The 21,310-nt window shown below is 32.8% G+C and overlaps 1 protein-coding gene across 3 annotated transcripts in view; it reads left to right on the top strand.

The window, feature by feature from the left end:
• LOC136035685 (reelin-like) overlaps positions 1-21,310 on the top strand; it is a 538,294-nt gene that overhangs the window by 424,901 nt on the left and 92,083 nt on the right. For all 3 annotated transcript variants that reach the window (XM_065717615.1, XM_065717614.1, XM_065717616.1), the window contains exons 39-40: positions 11,722-11,868; positions 13,320-13,497. In XM_065717615.1, the coding sequence (XP_065573687.1) occupies positions 11,722-11,868; positions 13,320-13,497 (325 nt within the window). The remainder of the gene's footprint in view (positions 1-11,721; positions 11,869-13,319; positions 13,498-21,310) is intronic.

Below are 21,310 nucleotides of genomic sequence, written 5' to 3'. Positions count from 1 at the left end.
ACATAAGTAAAAAAAAAAAAACTAAAAAAACTAAAAAAATGGTAAAAACTACAAAAAAACTAAAAACTAATAAAAAAACTAAAAAATCTAAAAATCTAAATAAACTAAAAAAGAAAAAAAAAGAAAAAAGGAAAAAAATAAAGGAGAAAAACAAAACTAAAAAACGAATGTATATACAGACAGGGACACCGGGATACAAATGACGACCGGGACACAGGGAATATAAATGACGACCGGGACACAGGGACACAACTACAATGGGGACGCCGGGGGGCACAGGGGGATATAAATGACGACCGGGACACCGGGACACAAGGAATATAAATGACGCCCGGGACACTCAAAGAGAAATCACAGACTGGAACACCGGGACACAAATGACGACCGGGACACAGGGAATATAAATGACGACCGGGACACAGGGACATAACTACAAAGGGGACGCCGGGGTGCACAGGGGGATATATATATGACGATGGCGACTCAGGGAATGGTCGATTAGCAATCACCATCAACAAAGCTCAAGGGCAATCATTAGAATCATGAGGTATAGATCTGAATGACGTCTGAATTATTTCACACTAATACAAAAGAAGAAAAAAACTAAAAAAGGTAAAAACTACAAAAAAAAACTAAAAAGAAAAAAAAACTAAAAAAGCTAAAAAACTAAAAAAAACTAAAAAAAGGTAAAAATCTAATAACTAAAAAAAAACTGAAAAAATAAAAAAAGGCAAAAACTACAAAAAAAATAAAAACTAATAAAAAAACTAAAAAGCTAAAAAACTAAAAAAACTAAAAAAAAACTAAAAAAAGGTAAAAAACTAAAAAAAACTAAAAACTAAAAAAGAAAAAAACTAAAAAAAAGGAAAAAACTGAAAAATAAAAGAGAAAAAGAAAACTAAAAAAATATGAATAAATATATGTAAAAATAAGTTGTTTGTGGGTTATGTCTGTCTGTCTGTCTGTCGAGTGACGTCGTGTTTGTCCGCATATGACGTCTGAATTATTTCACACTAATGCAAAAGAAGAAAAAAAACTAAAAAAGGTAAAAACTACAAAAAAAAACTAAAAAGAAAAAAAACTAAAAAAGCTAAAAAACTAAAAAAACTAAAAAAAGGTAAAAAACTAAAAACTAAAAAAAACTGAAAAAAACTAAAAAAAGGCAAAAACTAAAAAAAAAACTAAAAACTAATAAAAAAACTAAAAAAGCTAAAAAACTAAAAAAAACTAAAAAAACTAAAAAAAGGTAAAAAACAAAAAAAAACTAAAAACTAAAAAGAAAAAACTAAAAAAAAGGAAAAAACTGAAAAATAAGAGAAAAAGAAAACTAAAAAAATATTAATAAATATAAAAATACTAGCTGTTGGGGTGGCGCTTCGCGCCACCCCAACACCTAGTTGGTGGGGCGCTTCGCGCCCCCCCCAAGCCCCCCCGCGCGCGTAAGTCGTTACGCGCCATAATAGTTACGCGCCATTGTAGTTGTGTCCCTATGTCCCACCTGTGAATATAGATATATATATATATATGGTTTTAACTACGTAAAACTTGCGAATATACAACATTCTTTGCTGTCCCATTGTCTTTGCATATAAATAGATTGTCAGGTTATCCCCCTGTTTCCCCCGGTGTCCCCGTTGTAGTTGTGTCCCTGTGTCCCGGTCGTCATTTATATTCCCTGTGTCCCGGGTCCCGGTCATCATTTGTATCCCGGTGTCCCGGTCTGTATATACATTCGTTTTTTAGTTTTGTTTTTCTCCTTTATTTTTTTCCTTTTTTTTTCTTTTTTAGCTTATTTAGATTTTTAGATTTTTTAGTTTTTTTTATTAGTTTTTAGTTTTTATTTCTTTTTAGTTTTTTTGTCCCGGTCGTCATTTATATCCCCCTGTTTCCCCCGGTGTCCTCGTTGTAGTTGTGTCCCTGTGTCCCGGTCGTTATTTATATTCCCTGTGTCCCGGTCGTCATTTGTATCCCGGTGTACCGGTCTGTATATACATTCGTTTTTTAGTTTTGTTTTTCTCCTTTATTTTTTTCCTTTTTTTTTCTTTTTTAGTTTATTTAGATTTTTAGATTTTTTAGTTTTTTTATTAGTTTTTAGTTTTTTTTTCTTTTTAGTTTTTTTGTAGTTTTTACCTTCTTTTTAGATTTTTTAGTTTTTTTTTTTACTTGTGTCTTGGTCGTCATTTATACTCCCTGTGTCCCGGTGCTTTGTTGATTGCTAATCGAACATTCCTTTTGTCCTGGTCGCTTTCTCTTTGAGTGTCGTCATTTATTTTTTTATTTTTTAGTTCTTTTAGTTTTTACCTTTTTTAGTTTTTTTTTAGTTTTTAGTTTTTTTAGTTTTTTACCTTTTTTTAGTTTTTTAGTTTTTTAGCTTTTTTATTTTTTTTATTAGTTTTTAGTTTTTTTGTAGTTTTTGCCTTTTTTTTAGTTTTTTTAGTTTTTTAGCTTTTTTATTAGTTTTTAGTTTTTTTTGTAGTTTTTGCCTTTTTTTAGTTTTTTCAGTTTTGACGTCACCTGATCCAGTTTTTTCAGGTGACGTCACCTGATCCACGATCCACAGATCCACAGACAACTTATTTTTATATATATAGATAGTTTTTTTTTTTTTACTTATGTCCTGGTCGTCATTTATACTCCCTGTGTCCCGGTGCTTTGTTGATTGCTAATCGAACATTCCTTTTGTCCTGGTCGCTTTCTCTTTGAGTGTCGTCATTTATTAGTTTTTTCCTTTTTTTTAGTTTTTTATTGGTTTTTACCTTTATTTTAGCTTATTTTTCAGTTTTTTCCTTTTTTTTAGTTTTTTTTTATTTTTTATTTTTTTAGTTTTTTACCTTTTTTAGTTTTTTTAGTTTTTTTAGTTTTTTAGCTTTTTTACTTTTTTTTATTAGTTTTTAGTTTTTTTTTGTAGTTTTTGCCTTTTTTTAGTTTTTTCAGTTTTTTTTTTAGTTTTTTATTGGTTTTTACCTTTATAGTTTTTTTAGTTTTTTAGCTTTTTTATTTTTTTTATTAGTTTTTAGTTTTTTTTGTAGTTTTTGCCTTTTTTTAGTTTTTTCAGTTTTGACGTCACCTAATCCAGTTTTTTCAGGTGACGTCACCTGACACATCCATCCATCCATCCACAGACAGACAACTTATTTTTATATATATAGATAAATATAAATATAATATAAATTAGCAATCAACAAAGCACCGAGACACAAATGACGACCGGGACACAGGGAGTATAAATGACGACCAGGACATAAGTAAAAAAAAAAACTAAAAAAACTTAAAAAATGGTAAAAAAACTAAAAACTAATAAAAAAACTAAAAAATCTAAAAATCTAAATAAACTAAAAAAGAAAAAAAAGAAAAAAGGAAAAAAATAAAGGAGAAAAACAAAACTAAAAAACGAATGTATATACAGACCGGGACACCGGGATACAAATGACGACCGGGACACAGGGAATATAAATGACGACCGGGACACAGGGACACAACTACAATGGGGAAGCCGGGGGGCACAGGGGGATATAAATGACGACCGGGCCACCGGGACACAAGGAATATAAATGACGCCCGGGACACTCAAAGAGAAATCACAGACTGGAACACCGGGACACAAATGACGACCGGGACACAGGGAATATAAATGACGACCGGGACACAGGGACATAACTACAAAGGGGACGCTGGGGTGCACAGGGGGATATATAAATGACGATGGCGACTCAGGGAATGGTCGATTAGCAATCACCATCAACAAAGCTCAAGGGCAATCATTAGAATCATGAGGTATAGATCTGAATACGGATTGTTTTCCCATGGACCATTATATGTTGCATGTTCAAGAGTCGGTAAACCTGACAATCTATTTATATGCACAGACAATGGGACAGCAAAGAATGTTGTATATTCGCAAGTTTTACGTAGTTAAAAACATATATATATATATATATATATATATATATATACTAGCTGTTGGGGTGGCGCTTCGCGCCACCCCAACACCTAGTTGGTGGGGGCGCTTCGCGCCCCCCCCAAGCCCCCCCGCGCGCGTAAGTCGTTACGCGCCATAATAGTTACGCGCCATTGTAGTTGTGTCCCTATGTCCCACCTGTGAATATAGATATATATATATATATATGGTTTTAACTACGTAAAACTTGCGAATATACAACATTCTTTGCTGTCCCATTGTCTTTGCATATAAATAGATTGTCAGGTTATCCCCCTGTTTCCCCCGGTGTCCCCGTTGTAGTTGTGTCCCTGTGTCCCGGTCGTCATTTATATTCCCTGTGTCCCGGGTCCCGGTCATCATTTGTATCCCGGTGTCCCGGTCTGTATATACATTCGTTTTTTAGTTTTGTTTTTCTCCTTTATTTTTTTCCTTTTTTTTTCTTTTTTAGCTTATTTAGATTTTTAGATTTTTTAGTTTTTTTTATTAGTTTTTAGTTTTTATTTCTTTTTAGTTTTTTTGTCCCGGTCGTCATTTATATCCCCCTGTTTCCCCCGGTGTCCCCGTTGTAGTTGTGTCCCTGTGTCCCGGTCGTTATTTATATTCCCTGTGTCCCGGTCGTCATTTGTATCCCGGTGTACCGGTCTGTATATACATTCGTTTTTTAGTTTTGTTTTTCTCCTTTATTTTTTTCCTTTTTTTTTCTTTTTTAGTTTATTTAGATTTTTAGATTTTTTAGTTTTTTTATTAGTTTTTAGTTTTTTTTTCTTTTTAGTTTTTTTGTAGTTTTTACCTTCTTTTTAGTTTTGTTAATTTTTTTTTTTTACTTGTGTCCTGGTCGTCACTTATACTCCCTGTGTCCCGGTGCTTTGTTGATTGCTAATCGAACATTCCTTTTGTCCTGGTCGCTTTCTCTTTGAGTGTCGTCATTTATTTTTTTCTTTTTTAGTTCTTTTAGTTTTTACCTTTTTTAGTTTTTTTTTAATTTTTAGTTTTTTTAGTTTTTTACCTTTTTTTAGTTTTTTTAGTTTTTTAGCTTTTTTATTTTTTTTATTAGTTTTTAGTTTTTTTGTAGTTTTTGCCTTTTTTTTTAGTTTTTTGTCCTGGTCGCTTTCTCTTTGAGTGTCGTCATTTATTAGTTTTTTCCTTTTTTTTTTTAGTTTTTTATTGGTTTTTACCTTTATTTTAGCTTATTTTTCAGTTTTTTCCTTTTTTTTAGTTTTTTTTTATTTTTTATTTTTTTTAGTTTTTTACCTTTTTTTAGTTTTTTTAGTTTTTTTAGTTTTTTAGCTTTTTTACTTTTTTTATTAGTTTTTAGTTTTTTTTTGTAGTTTTTGCCTTTTTTTAGTTTTTTCAGTTTTTTTTTTAGTTTTTTATTGGTTTTTACCTTTATAGTTTTTTTAGTTTTTTAGCTTTTTTATTTTTTTTATTAGTTTTTAGTTTTTTTTGTAGTTTTTGCCTTTTTTTAGTTTTTTCAGTTTTGACGTCACCTAATCCAGTTTTTTCAGGTGACGTCACCTGACACATCCATCCACACATCCATCCATCCATCCATCCACAGACAACTTATTTTTATATATATAGATATATATATATATATATATATATATATATACTAGCTGTTGGGGTGGCGCTTCGCGCCACCCCAACACCTAGTTGGTGGGGGCGCTTCGCGCCCCCCCCAAGCCCCCCCGCGCGCGTAAGTCGTTACGCGCCATAATAGTTACGCGCCATTGTAGTTGTGTCCCTATGTCCCACCTGTGAATATAGATAGATATATATATATGGTTTTAACTACGTAAAACTTGCGAATATACAACATTCTTTGCTGTCCCATTGTCTTTGCATATAAATAGATTGTCAGGTTTACCGACTCTTGAACATGCAACATATAATGGTCCATGGGAAAACAATCTGTATTCAGATCTATACCTCATGATTCTAATGATTGCCCTTGAGCTTTGTTGATGGTGATTGCTAATCGACCATTCCCTGTCCCGGTGTCCCGGTCGTCATTTACATCCCCCTGTTTCCCCCGGTGTCCCCGTTGTAGTTGTGTCCCTGTGTCCCGGTCGTCATTTATATTCCCTGTGTCCCGGGTCCCGGTCGTCATTTGTATCCCGGTGTCCCGGTCTGTATATACATTCGTTTTTTAGTTTTGTTTTTCTCCTTTATTTTTTTCCTTTTTTTTTCTTTTTTAGCTTATTTAGATTTTTAGATTTTTTAGTTTTTTTATTAGTTTTTAGTTTTTTTTTCTTTTTAGTTTTTTTGTCCCGGTCGTCATTTATATCCCCCTGTTTCCCCCGGTGTCCCCGTTGTAGTTGTGTCCCTGTGTCCCGGTCGTCATTTATATTCCCTGTGTCCCGGTCGTCATTTGTATCCCGGTGTACCGGTCTGTATATACATTCGTTTTTTAGTTTTGTTTTTCTCCTTTATTTTTTTCCTTTTTTTTTCTTTTTTTTATACTCCCTGTGTCCCGGTGCTTTGTTGATTGCTAATCGAACATTCCTTTTGTCCTGGTCGCTTTCTCTTTGAGTGTCGTCATTTATTTTTTTCTTTTTTAGTTCTTTTAGTTTTTACCTTTTTTAGTTTTTTTTAGTTTTTAGTTTTTTTAGTTTTTTACCTTTTTTTAGTTTTTTTAGTTTTTTTAGTTTTTTAGCTTTTTTATTTTTTTTATTAGTTTTTAGTTTTTTTGTAGTTTTTGCCTTTTTTTTAGTTTTTTTAGTTTTTTAGCTTTTTTATTAGTTTTTAGTTTTTTTTGTAGTTTTTGCCTTTTTTTAGTTTTTTTTAGTTTTTTAGCTTTTTTATTTTTTTTATTAGTTTTTAGTTTTTTTTTGTAGTTTTTGCCTTTTTTTCTCTTTGAGTGTCGTCATTTATTAGTTTTTGCCTTTTTTTCTCTTTGAGTGTCGTCATTTATTAGTTTTTTCCTTTTTTTTTTTAGTTTTTTATTGGTTTTTACCTTTATTTTAGCTTATTTTTCAGTTTTTTCCTTTTTTTTAGTTTTTTTTTATTTTTTATTTTTTTTAGTTTTTTACCTTTTTTTAGTTTTTTTAGTTTTTTTAGTTTTTTAGCTTTTTTACTTTTTTTATTAGTTTTTAGTTTTTTTTTGTAGTTTTTGCCTTTTTTTAGTTTTTTCAGTTTTTTTTTAGTTTTTTTTTGTAGTTTTTGCCTTTTTTTAGTTTTTTTAGTTTTTTAGCTTTTTTATTTTTTTTATTAGTTTTTAGTTTTTTTTGTAGTTTTTGCCTTTTTTAGTTTTTTCAGTTTTGACGTCACCTGATCCAGTTTTTTCAGGTGACGTCACCTGACACATCCATCCACACATCCATCCACAACTTATTTTTATATATATAGATATATATATATATATATATATATATATCTATATTCACAGGTGGGACATAGGGACACAACTACAATGGCGCGTAACTAATATGGCGCGTAACGACTTACGCGCGCGGGGGGGCTTGGGGGGGGGGCGCGAAGCGCCCCCACCAACTAGGTGTTGGTGTGGATCTGTGCGTGGATCAGGTGACGTCATGTTTGTCCGCATATGACGTCTGAATTATTTCACACTAATACAAAAGAAGAAAAAAACTAAAAAAGGTAAAAACTACAAAAAAAAACTAAAAAGAAAAAAAAAACTAAAAAAGCTAAAAAACTAAAAAAAACTAAAAAAGGTAAAAATCTAATAACTAAAAAAAAACTGAAAAAAATAAAAAAGGCAAAAACTACGAAAAAAATAAAAACTAATAAAAAAACTAAAAAAGCTAAAAAACTAAAAAAACTAAAAAAAACTAAAAAAAGGTAAAAAACTAAAAAAAACTAAAAACTAAAAAAGAAAAAAACTAAAAAAAAGGAAAAAACTGAAAAATAAAGAGAAAAAGAAAACTAAAAAAATATGAATAAATATATATAAAAATAAGTTGTTTGTGGGTTATGTCTGTCTGTCTGTCTGTCGAGTGACGTCGTGTTTGTCCGCATATGACGTCTGAATTATTTCTCACTAATACAAAAGAAGAAAAAAAACTAAAAAAGGTAAAAACTACAAAAAAAACTAAAAAGAAAAAAAAATAAAAAAGCTAAAAAACTAAAAAAAACTAAAAAAAGGTAAAAAACTAAAAACTAAAAAAAACTGAAAAAACTAAAAAAAGGCAAAAACTAAAAAAAAACTAAAAACTAATAAAAAAACTAAAAAAGCTAAAAAACTAAAAAAACTAAAAAAACTAAAAAAGGTAAAAAACAAAAAAAAACTAAAAACTAAAAAAGAAAAAACTAAAAAAAAGGAAAAAACTGAAAAATAAGAGAAAAAGAAAACTAAAAAAATATTAATAAATATAAAAAATATAAATATAAATATAATATAAATTAGCAATCAACAAAGCACCGAGACACAAATGACGACCGGGACACAGGGAGTATAAATGACGACCAGGACATAAGTAAAAAAAAAAACTAAAAAAACTAAAAAAAATGGTAAAAACTACAAAAAAACTAAAAACTAATAAAAAAACTAAAAAATCTAAAAATCTAAATAAACTAAAAAAGAAAAAAAAGAAAAAAGGAAAAAAATAAAGGAGAAAAACAAAACTAAAAAACGTATGTATATACAGACCGGGACACCGGGATACAAATGACGACCGGGACACAGGGAATATAAATGACGACTGGGACACAGGGACACAACTACAATGGGGACGCCGGGGGACACAGGGGGATATAAATGACGACCGGGACACAAGGAATATAAATGACGCCCGGGACACTCAAAGAGAAATCACAGACTGGAACACCGGGACACAAATGACGACAGGGAATATAAATGACGACCTGGACACAGGGACATAACTACAAAGGGGACGCCGGGGTGCACAGGGGGATATATAAATGACGATGGCGACTCAGGGAATGGTCGATTAGCAATCACCATCAACAAAGCTCAAGGGCAATCATTAGAATCATGAGGTATAGATCTGAATACGGATTGTTTTCCCATGGACCATTATATGTTGCATGTTCAAGAGTCGGTAAACCTGACAATCTATTTATATGCACAGACAATGGGACAGCAGAGAATGTTGTATATTCGCAAGTTTTACGTAGTTAAAAACATATATATATATATATATATATATATATATATATATATATATATATATATATATATATATATATATATATATATATATATATATATATATATATATATATATATATATATATATATATATATATATCTATATTCACAGGTGGGACATAGGGACACAAATACAATGGCGCGTAACTAATATGGCGCGTAACGACTTACGCGCGCGGGGGGGCTTGGGGGGGCGCGAAGCGCCCCCACCAACTAGGTGTTGGGGTGGCGCGAAGCGTCACCCCAACAGCTAGTATATATATATATATATATATATATATATATATATATATATATATATATATATATATATATATCTTCTATATATATAAAAATAAGTTGTCTGTCTGTCTGTGGATGTGTGGATGGATGTGTCAGGTGACGTCACCTGAAAAAACTGGATTAGGTGACGTCAAAACTGAAAAAACTAAAAAAAGGCAAAAACTACAAAAAAAACTAAAAACTAATAAAAAAAATAAAAAAGCTAAAAAACTAAAAAAACTATAAAGGTAAAAACCAATAAAAAACTAAAAAAAAAACTGAAAAAACTAAAAAAAGGCAAAAACTACAAAAAAAAACTAAAAACTAATAAAAAAAGTAAAAAAGCTAAAAAACTAAAAAAACTAAAAAAACTAAAAAAAGGTAAAAAACTAAAAAAAATAAAAAATAAAAAATAAAAAAAAAATAAAAAAAAGGAAAAAACTGAAAAATAAGCTAAAATAAAGGTAAAAACCAATAAAAAACTAAAAAAAAAGGAAAAAACTAATAAATGACGACACTCAAAGAGAAAGCGACCAGGACAAAAGGAATGTTCGATTAGCAATCAACAAAGCACCGGGACACAGGGAGTATAAATGACGACCAGGACATAAGTAAAAAAAAAAAAACTATCTATATATATAAAAATAAGTTGTCTGTGGATCTGTGGATCGTGGATCAGGTGACGTCACCTGAAAAAACTGGATCAGGTGACGTCAAAACTGAAAAAACTAAAAAAAGGCAAAAACTACAAAAAAAACTAAAAACTAATAAAAAAGCTAAAAAACTAAAAAAACTAAAAAAAAGGCAAAAACTACAAAAAAACTAAAAACTAATAAAAAAAATAAAAAAGCTAAAAAACTAAAAAAACTAAAAAAAGGTAAAAAACTAAAAAAACTAAAAACTAAAAAAAAACTAAAAAAGGTAAAAACTAAAAGAACTAAAAAAGAAAAAAATAAATGACGACACTCAAAGAGAAAGCGACCAGGACAAAAGGAATGTTCGATTAGCAATCAACAAAGCACCGGGACACAGGGAGTATAAATGACGACCAGGACACAAGTAAAAAAAAAAATTAACAAAACTAAAAAGAAGGTAAAAACTACAAAAAAACTAAAAAGAAAAAAAAACTAAAAACTAATAAAAAAACTAAAAAATCTAAAAATCTAAATAAACTAAAAAAGAAAAAAAAAGGAAAAAAATAAAGGAGAAAAACAAAACTAAAAAACGAATGTATATACAGACCGGTACACCGGGATACAAATGACGACCGGGACACAGGGAATATAAATAACGACCGGGACACAGGGACACAACTACAACGAGGACACCGGGGGAAACAGGGGGATATAAATGACGACCAGGACAAAAGGAATGTTCGATTAGCAATCAACAAAGCACCGGGACACAGGGAGTATAAATGACGACCAGGACACAAGTAAAAAAAAAAATTAACAAAACTAAAAAGAAGGTAAAAACTACAAAAAAACTAAAAAGAAAAAAAAACTAAAAACTAATAAAAAAACTAAAAAATCTAAAAATCTAAATAAACTAAAAAAGAAAAAAAAAGGAAAAAAATAAAGGAGAAAAACAAAACTAAAAAACGAATGTATATGAAGACCGGTACACCGGGATACAAATGACGACCGGGACACAGGGAATATAAATAACGACCGGGACACAGGGACACAACTACAACGAGGACACCGGGGGAAACAGGGGGATATAAATGACGACCGGGACAAAAAAACTAAAAAGAAATAAAAACTAAAAACTAATAAAAAAAACTAAAAAATCTAAAAATCTAAATAAGCTAAAAAAGAAAAAAAAAGGAAAAAAATAAAGGAGAAAAACAAAACTAAAAAACGAATGTATATACAGACCGGGACACCGGGATACAAATGATGACCGGGACCCGGGACACAGGGAATATAAATGACGACCGGGACACAGGGACACAACTACAACGGGGACACCGGGGGAAACAGGGGGATAACCTGACAATCTATTTATATGCAAAGACAATGGGACAGCAAAGAATGTTGTATATTCGCAAGTTTTACGTAGTTAAAACCATATATATATATATATCTATATTCACAGGTGGGACATAGGGACACAACTACAATGGCGCGTAACTATTATGGCGCGTAACGACTTACGCGCGCGGGGGGGCTTGGGGGGGGCGCGAAGCGCCCCCACCAACTAGGTGTTGGGGTGGCGCGAAGCGCCACCCCAACAGCTAGTATATATATATATATACATATATATATATATATATATATATATATATATATATATATATATATATATATATATATGTATATATAGTTTTTTATTTGTCAATAAAGCAATTCAAGTCAAATCAAGAGGATTAAGAATATTCTTTCAGGTTAGAGAACTGTATTCTTCCTAAGGAAGCGAGAGTTGAAAGTATACTGCTAAGGATGCTACAGCCTATTACAGATAGCAAAAAGAAGAGGCCAACATGGGCATTGTCACACATTCGTTTTGGTGCACCAATATTCTTTCTAGATAGGTAAGATCAGTTTATTCTATCTCTTTCCTTTCTTCGTAATACTTAATGTGTCAGAAAGTTCGGACCTGACAAAAAATCAATAGGAAAATGCTGCGGAGACTACAAGTCTCATTCAGTTTTAAGATTGAGTTAAGTGGGTCTGATCCTCATGGACCTTTCTAAAGCAGACTTGGCACCTCATTCATGACAGCAAAGCATTTCAGTGGGTACTGATGTCTCAAATATCTGGCAGATTAAGTTCCCTGTAGAGTAAAAAAGGAGTTCCATCCGTCCTTGTTGCAGTTGAGAATTCCCACTTGATAACTTTCAGTTTGGCAACAAATGCAGGAGGGAGAGGACTACAGAATAATGTCATCCATCCCAAGGAGTATTGGCAGTGTATAATAGTAAAAACTGGCGCCAGTCTTGATTTAAAACTACCCCTCCATTTCACCCAGCGTTTGGTGTCTCTTTGCTTTTTTTCAGTGTAATAATAATATTTTTTTTTTTTTTGGTGTATTTGGCAATAATAGTTTAGCAATAAGTCTATGATCGCAGTTTCTGACAGAAAAGTGATACATATCTTGTGGAAGTGCTGGGAGATCCCAAACGCTAGATGTCATTAACATGACTTGAAACATAACATGATTATAACTTAACATAACATGATTATGAAAATGACTTCACTCTTTTGGGGATATATCACCTTGCTGGCAAATATAAATGCTCCCACAATCTGACCAAATTTTTTTATACCAAAATATTCTCGTGCACCGTCTAGGATCGACTTTTTTTTATTCGCTAACAAAAATTCCCGATTTAGCTAGCTTTGACTTAGCTCTAAATGTGTCGTAAGCAACTTCTCTGTTCGAAAACTTCACAAGGATAGGAGCCACAGCGTTAACATAATTGCTTGGGGCAGTGGGAGCTGTTTCTCACTCAGTCAATAATAACCACCTCTTTTCACATGTAAGAAATTAACTTGTTTGAAAAAGAATTTTTGTATTAACGTCATTTTGATAAGGTTAAAAGCTTCCAGAATAAGACAAACATTCAGGATAGGGCCATATCCTAGGCAGAGTTCAACAAAGCAATAATAGCAATTTTACTTGGACATTGAAATCAAAGATACACCTTTTGGAAAAGTACTTTACATTTCAATTTTTTTCTCTAAAATAAAACTAACTTATTCTGATAAAGGTAAAAACTTTAAAAATAGGAAAATAGCAAAGGTTTGACCGCATCCAGGGCAACAGTAAATGTCTTTCTCAATTAATTAGTCAATGAACTATCTTTATCGATTACATCAGCGAATAATGAATGTAATAACTTGCACATACTTATTATTATTTATATTTAAAACATTTGAATTGAGGAAATCTATTTGATAATAATGTAGACCCACTAGTATTTATGCTGAGTGAGGGCAAATTATGTAACCTTTTACCTAATATTCAAACTTTTTTCAATAGTATTACAAATGGATACAATGGTGGACATCCAAATAACTTATTATGGACAAAGAGGGTAAATGTCCAAACCTTCACAAGAGAAGATGCTGAACTATTGATGTTACGAGCCTCTGAAAATGAACCCTCTTATATTGAGACTGTTGACTTGATTGGCCCAATTACAAATTCAGCTCTTCAGGTATTTAACTAATATTTTCTATTTGGTTTTAAGTAATAGTTTTGTTAGTGTAACACCTTTGATTTCCTTTCAGAGGCCAAACTGACCCAAAACTAAATTTCCTGATAGATTCCTTATAATACAAAAAATACGAAATGTTTAAATAGCCACCAGGCATATAGAAAAAAATACCGGTAATAAATAAGCAGACCCAAACGAGGGTTTTTTCTTGTAGAATTAGGAGACCTTTACTGTTGATATGGAAGGTTAATATAGGCTTAATGATCTCACCAAAACATATGCTGATTTTAGCAGTTCTTCCTTACTCGGCCGGTTTTTTTCAGAACACATTTTAACATTTTTGGTTTCTATGGGCTAGAATTATTCTTTACTTGGTTCCCCAAAGGGGGCAGTCATAATCACTAACATATTATATTCGGACAAGTTAGGGATTGCTGCGTAGGTTACGCTAGCCTTAGTCCTATTTGTTTCTTTTCGTACTAGGTTTGACTTGATTGTTTATTATACTTTCTCCTATTCACCTATTCATTGACGATGATTTATGTAGTTTTACATTTCAATTACTATTTCACTTGATTTCCACTCGTCTCAGGGTTAATGTAGCACTTTAATTTTTTTTTGAAAAACTTCTCTTGTGGTAGACTTTTTTTAATTCTAAACACTATTCACACTATTCTCCCAAGCACGGCAGATTTTGTAGCTTCTTTATCTAATTTATCATATGGAAATAAAGAGATTTTAGAAAAATTGATCTAGAGCCCTTCTAGTAATGATCCTGCTAAAATAAGATAAGACACCTCAAATAAAACACGAATGCATAAGATACTTAAGAAATACGAACATAATTTTAGGAATAGATTACACGGAATTTTTGAGTTTATGATCTTGTCTCAAGTCCAATGTATTCTCAAAGGTAGTTTTTTTTTGGGGGGGGAGGTTCACTAATTTCTTGCTCCTGGATGATTTATATTTTCTCAATTGTAGAAAATTTATAGTTTGTGCCACTCAGGCCATTAATTATGTTTGCGTCCTTTAAGAGGGTACCTACTAGGATCTCGATTCTTAAGAACGCAAAAAATTGTGCTCAATCTCGAAATTTACAAATTCAAGTATTTCAGAAATTTAGGGGGCAAAATGTGTTATTTAATTTTCAGGGGGGCAAGAGTGTCGTTTTTCAATTTAATCAAACAACATAAGAAAATGTTTTTCAATAGAAATACCCACCCCCAAAAGATACTATCAAATGCTAAGAGGTGGAAAAACATTTAGGAGAGAAGTGCAGATCCCCTTGCCCCACCAAATTGACACCACTGAGGATTTATCAGTGTGTCGACAATAACTGAATAAATGCTGAGCGAGTTTGTTGTAAAATTATTAATAATAATTATTAAGTTAAGTTACTTCTTGCCATTTTTCTGGCTTAATATCACACCAAGCCAAGCATTGACGACCAAGTATAATTTATTAAATAACAAAAAAAAAAACATTTTGAACAAGGTTTCAGCTCAAAGAATTCTGGTCAAGAAGCGCAACAATTTTGTTGTTTTTACGACCTTTCTAAAGATACATCAATTTGAGGTAACAGCAAATGCTGAAATTAGTTGAGAATAGATGATGCTTAAAATGAGAATAAATCCCTCTTCCCGGATTTAGGCTGATATACAGTTACGGTGGCAAATCATTGAAACTGAGACTAAAACCCTCTTTCTGGATTTAGGCTGATACACAGTTACGATGGCAAATTATATAAAATGAGGCTAAACCCCTCCTCCCTGATTCAGGCTAATACACAGCTAAGGCGGCAAATCATGGAAAATGAGATTAAATCCCTCTTAATAGATTCAGGCTAATACACCGTTATGACGGCAAATCATGTAAAATGAGATAAAACCCCTCTTCCTAGACTCAGGCTGATACACAGTTACGATGGAAAATCATTTAAAGTTAGAACAAATCCCTTTTCCTAAATTCAGGCTGATACAGAGCTACGGTGGTAAATTATATAAAATTAGATTAAACCGCTCTTCCTAGATTCAAACTGATTCACAGTTACTAAGGCAAATCATATAAAATGAGGTTAAACCCCTCCTCCCAGATTGAGGCTAATACGCAGCTACGGTGGCAAGTCATGGAAAATAAGAATAAATACTTCCTCCAAACTGAGGAAGACACACAATTACGATGGAAAATCATGCAAATGTGACTAAGCCCCTGTTCTAAGATTTTGTATCATACAAAGTTACGGTGACAAATCATTTAAATGAGATTAAATCCCTTTTCCAAGATTTAGGCTGATGCACAGTTACGGTGACAAATCATATAAAATGAGATTAAACCTCTCTTCCTTGATTCAGGTTAATACACAGTTATGGTGGCAAATTAAGTAAAATAAGATTAAAGCCATCTTCCCAGATTAAGACTGATACACTATTACGTTGGCAGATCATGCCAAATGATATTAAACCCCTTGACCCAGATTAGAGCTGATGCACAGTTACGGTGGCAAATCATGAAAAATGAAATCAAACCCTCATCCCGGATTCAGGCTGATGCAAAGTTACAATGGCAAATCATGTAAAATGAGATTATACCCCTGTTCCAAGATTCAGGCTGAGTAAGGCTCAGGCTAATACACAGTTATGGTGGCAAATCAAGTAAAATGAGATTAAAGTCCTCTTCCCAGATTAAGACTGATACACTGTCACGTTGGCAAATGATGCAAAATGAGATTAAGCCCCTAGACCCAGATTTGGACTGTTGCACAGTTACGGTGGCAAACCATGTAAAATGAGATTAGACCCTCTTTCAGGACTCAGGCTGATGCAAAGTTACGATGGAAAATCATGTAAAATGAGAATAAACCCCTGTTCCAAGATTCAGGCTGATACACAGTTATGGTGACCAATCAGTTAAAATGAAACTAAACCCATCTTCCAAGACTAAGGCTGATGTACAGTTACGATGGCTAATCATGTAAAATGAGATTTCACCCCTGTTCCAATATTCAGGCTGTTACGATAGCAAATCATGCAAGATGCGATTAAGCTCCTAGTTCCAGATTAGGGCTGACGCACAGTTACGGCGGCAAATTATTCAAAATGAGATTAATCCTTCTTTCTGGATCCAGGCTGATGCATAGTTACGATGGCAAATCATGTGAAACGAGATTAAAACCCTGTTCTGAGATTCATGCTGATGCCGAGTTACGATGGCCAATCATGCAAAATGAGATTAAACCCCTGTTCCAAGATTCAGGCTGATACTAAGTTACGATGGCAAATAGTGTGAAATAAAATTAAATCTTTATTCCGAGATTCAGGCTGATGCAGAGTTACAGTGGCAAAGCAATTAGAATGAGATTGAAGCCCTCTTCCCAGATTCAGGGGGATACACTGTTACGATAGCAAATCATGCAAGATGAGATTAAACTCCTAGTCCCAGATTAGGGCTGACGCACAGTTACGGCGGCAAATTACTCAAAATGAGATTAATCCCTCTTCCGGGGTTCAGGCTGATGCATAGTTACGATGGCAAATCATGTGAAATGAGATTAAACCCCTGTTCTGAGATTCAGGCTGATGCCGAGTTACGATGGCCAGTCATGTAAAATGAGATTAAACCCCTGTTCCCATATTCAGGCTGATGCACAGCTACGATGGCAAATCATGTAAAATAGATTAAAACTCTGTTCCAAGATTCAGGCTGATATACAGTCACGGTGGTCAATCATGTAAAATGAGATTAAACCCCTCCTCTGAGATTCAGGCTGATGCACAGTTCCGATGGCAAATCATGTAAAATTAGATTATACCCCTTTTCCAAGATTTAGGCTGATACACAGCTGTGGTGGCAAATCATGTAAAATGAGATTAGACCCTCTTCCCGAATTCAGTGTGATACACAGTTACGGTGGCAAATTGTGCAAAATGAGATTAAACCCCTGTTCCAAGATTTAGGCTGATACACAGCTACGGTGGCAAACCATATTCAGAAGTCGGGATAATTCTTACATTTAAAGAAAATTTAAGACTTTGAACAAAAAACTCTCTTCATGTGATAAAATGCAGTTCAATCCATCGTTAAAGGTGGATGATATCAACCTTTGAAGGTACGAAGAGAGCGTTTCTGTCATCATAAGGCTATCCTTAAAAGTTCGGAAAACTGGTCTTAAAGGATCAAATACACGTGCTTATTTCCGTCCTAAACTTCACTTTCACCTCACATTGTCCTCCACGGAATAAAATCAAGCTGCATCTGTTCCTAAAAATTGATGTTTATGTGTACTACCTGGAGTATATATTGCTTCATTACTTGGAGGGAAGGGGTAATAGGGGAATAAAGGGAAGTTTAAAGCAAAGGAATAAGATTAGTAGGTATTTCGGATTGTTTGAAAGTGGATATCAAAATTGAACAGTTTTCTTGTGAAAAGAAGATATTCTCAAGGATTATAGATCATATTTCCAACTCTTTCGGGGATGTTTTCTAGATGGAACAGTCTTAATAAATTGGATAAATTAGGGCAAATCCAGAATTCTGCAACATTATATATTTTTTATGTTGGAACTGATGGGATGTGTCTATCCTCTGGCTCTATTTTTTTCCTTTGGTAGATTATAATTAAAGGCATAAATTATTTATACTTAAAGGTTTTGGATTAAAGACATATTTTTGAACAGAGAGTTAAGAGAGACGTTAAAAAGCGGAAAAAAGAGAAGTTATCCTATATATTTCGAATTTTAAAATGAGCAGGGGTAAATACTATCTCCGTTTGGTTAAAAAACATAAACAAATTAGGAAAGTAGTTAAACCTGCAATGTTGACCATGATTTGCATTCACTCTTTGGGAGTTTTCCAAAGACTGAAAAATTGAGCTTAAGCTAAAGAAAAACAAATATAAATTAAAGATTACGCTCGAACGTACGTAAAGTATATAAAAATCAATATTAGTTAGTATCTTGGGAATTGTTTTAAATCTATGCTCTTTTTATAATAAAATTTTTGATGTTTTTAAATTCTCAGTGGTAGCTCTGTGTTTGGCTACCATCTCAACAAATTAGAAAAGCAATTAAATGGCAACTTTTACCATCATCCGCATACACTCTTTGGCCGTTTTCCAAAGACCTAAGAATTGAGCTTAGCCAAAGAAAAAAAAAATACTTAAAGATTACGCTCCAATGTGCGTAAAGTATATATAAAACAAAATTAGTCAGTATCGTGGGATTTTTGTTTCTCATCTATACATTTTCTATAATAAAATTTTGGATGTTTTTAAATTCTCAGAAGTAGCTCAGTGTTCATCCATCTCAACAAATTAGAAGAGAAATTAAACGTGCAACTTTGACCATCATTTGCATTCACTCTGTGGAGTTTTCCAAGGACCTAAGAATTGAGCTTAAGCTAGAGAAAAAAAAAACCTTATAAAGATTACGCTCCAATGTCCGTAAAGTATATTTATAAATCAATATTATTTAGTATCTTGGGATTTTTTTCATCTTTACATTTTTTCTATAATAAAATTTTTGATGTTTTTAAATTCTTAGGGGTAGCTCTGTGCCTATCCATCTCAACAAATTTGAAAAGCAATTAAGTGTGAAAAATTTACCATCATCTGCATTCACTCTTTGGCAGTTTTCCAAGGATCTAAGAATTGAGCTTAAGCTAAAGGAAAAAAACACAAATTAAAGATTACGCTCCAACGTACGTAAGGTATATATAAATCAATATTATTTAGTATCTTGGGTTTTTTTAATCTATGCATTTATCTATAATAAAATTGTTGATGTTTATAAATTCTCAGAGGTAACTGTGTTCATCTATCTCAACAAATTAGAAAAGAAAGTAATCGTGCAACTTAGACCATCATTTGCATTCACTCATCGAGAGTTTTCCGGGAGTTTTTAAATTCTCAGGCGTAGCTATATGCCCTTCCATCTCAACAAATTAGAAAAACAATTGAACATGCAATTTTGACCATCATTTGCATTTACTCTTTTGGGAGTTGTCCAAGGACCTAAGAATTGAGCGTAAGCTTAAGAAAAAAATCTAAATTGAAGATTACACTCCAACGTACGTAAAGTATATATAAATGAATATTAGTTAGTAACTTGGGATTTTTTTTTATCTATACATTTTTCTATAAGAAAATTTTCGATGTTTTTAAATTCTCAGGGTAGCTCTGTGCACATCCATCTCAACAAATTTGAAAAGCCATTAAATATGCAACTTTTACCATCGTTTGCATCTTCTCTTTGGGAGTTTTCCAAGGATCGAAGAATTGAGCTTAAGCTAAAGGAAGAAAAACCTAAACTAGAGATTACGCTCCAACGTCCGTAAAGTATATATAAATCAATATTAGTTCGTATTTTGGGATTTTTTATAAGTCTATTCATTTTTCTATAATAAGATTTTTGATGCTTTCAAATTCTCTGGGTAGCTCTGTTTCCATCTATCTCAACAAATTAGAAAAGCAAATAAACGTGAAACTTTGACCATCGTTTGCATTCTTTCTTTTGGAGTTTTCCAAGGATCTAAGAATTGGGCTTCGGCTAAAGAAAAAAACCTAATTTAAAGATTAAGCTCCAACGTACGTAAAGTATACATAAATCATTGTTAGTTAGTTTCTTGGGATTTTTTTAATCTATGCATTTTTCTCAAATGAAAGTTTTTATTTTTCAAATTCTTAGTGGTAGCTTTGTGCCCCTCCATTTTGGGAAAAGAACAAAGCTATGTATTTTTAGGCACCGAAGTGTCAAACTTCTGGTTATGTTTTTAATATATATTCATACTGATGATGTAGCTGCATGCAGTTCACAACCTTTCGTAGAGTGTTTTCCCTTTTTCTTTAGGACCAGGACAATTTACTTAACCTATAAACTTACGGTGGGCGACCTTAAGCCTTCAGATTTTATGCTTTTACAAAAGACAAATTTTTGTTATGTCTACTTTATTATCAAGGACCGTTTTTTTTTTATTTCGGGTTTTTACCAATGAAAATTGTTGTGCATTACCAATAAACAAAAATATTGTGATTCTCAAGAAGGGCAAGGGATTATTTTTAGACAGCTCTGACAATTTCATATCAGCCCTTTATCCCACAGAGACTTTCTGTCTTGGCTTTACCTTAATTAGCCACAGCTCTCAAGTCTTTTGTAACTTCTTCCTAGTTGTGTCGCGAGAGCAAAACTTTGGATTTGTCCCCTTTTTTAGTTTTTTGTTTTTTTTTCTATGCCGCCGATCTCAGCTTATTCCTGGAAACTGGTAAGGGTCTAACCTGTGCAGTTTTTACGGAAAGTGTGGACCTCATGCCGGATTAATGAATATGACATTACATTTTGGAAAGCTCCACAGAACTCTTGCCTGGGGCCAAAAGGATGGTTTTTGCTTGTCCACGAGTCAGAGCCTATGGTGTGCGAAATGAAGTGGAGTTATATAGCCTATGTCAGAGAGGAGTATCTGAAGTCGTGCAGCCAAGCTTTTGTTTCATCAAACCATGTTTCTGCTTTCGATTGGAAAGCTCCGTTCTAGCAGGCAAGCAGGCAGGCACCAATTTCAAATTCAAGATGGATTAAGATCTATAAGTGTTAAATATGCGGCAGTTACCCGGCCCCGTAGCCAATATATCTTCTTTGAGTGATAAATAGAAAAATTTACAGAAGCAAAAATAGTGCATTTTCCCACGGGCCCGAAAGTGCTGCCATATATTGTTTCTACCAATTTCTGTTCGTGATTTCAGCTGAGTTTATCGTTCGGTTTTCGGACTTTTGATTGCGGTAGAGAAATGGTATCAGATGTACCTAATAATCTTTAAAAGTTC

This window comes from Artemia franciscana, chromosome 14 (genome assembly GCF_032884065.1).
Source record: "Artemia franciscana chromosome 14, ASM3288406v1, whole genome shotgun sequence".
In the NCBI taxonomy this organism is placed as follows: Eukaryota; Metazoa; Arthropoda; class Branchiopoda; order Anostraca; family Artemiidae; genus Artemia; species Artemia franciscana.
Note: the sequence above shows the minus strand (reverse complement) of the source record. Positions and strands in the feature narration are given on the sequence as shown.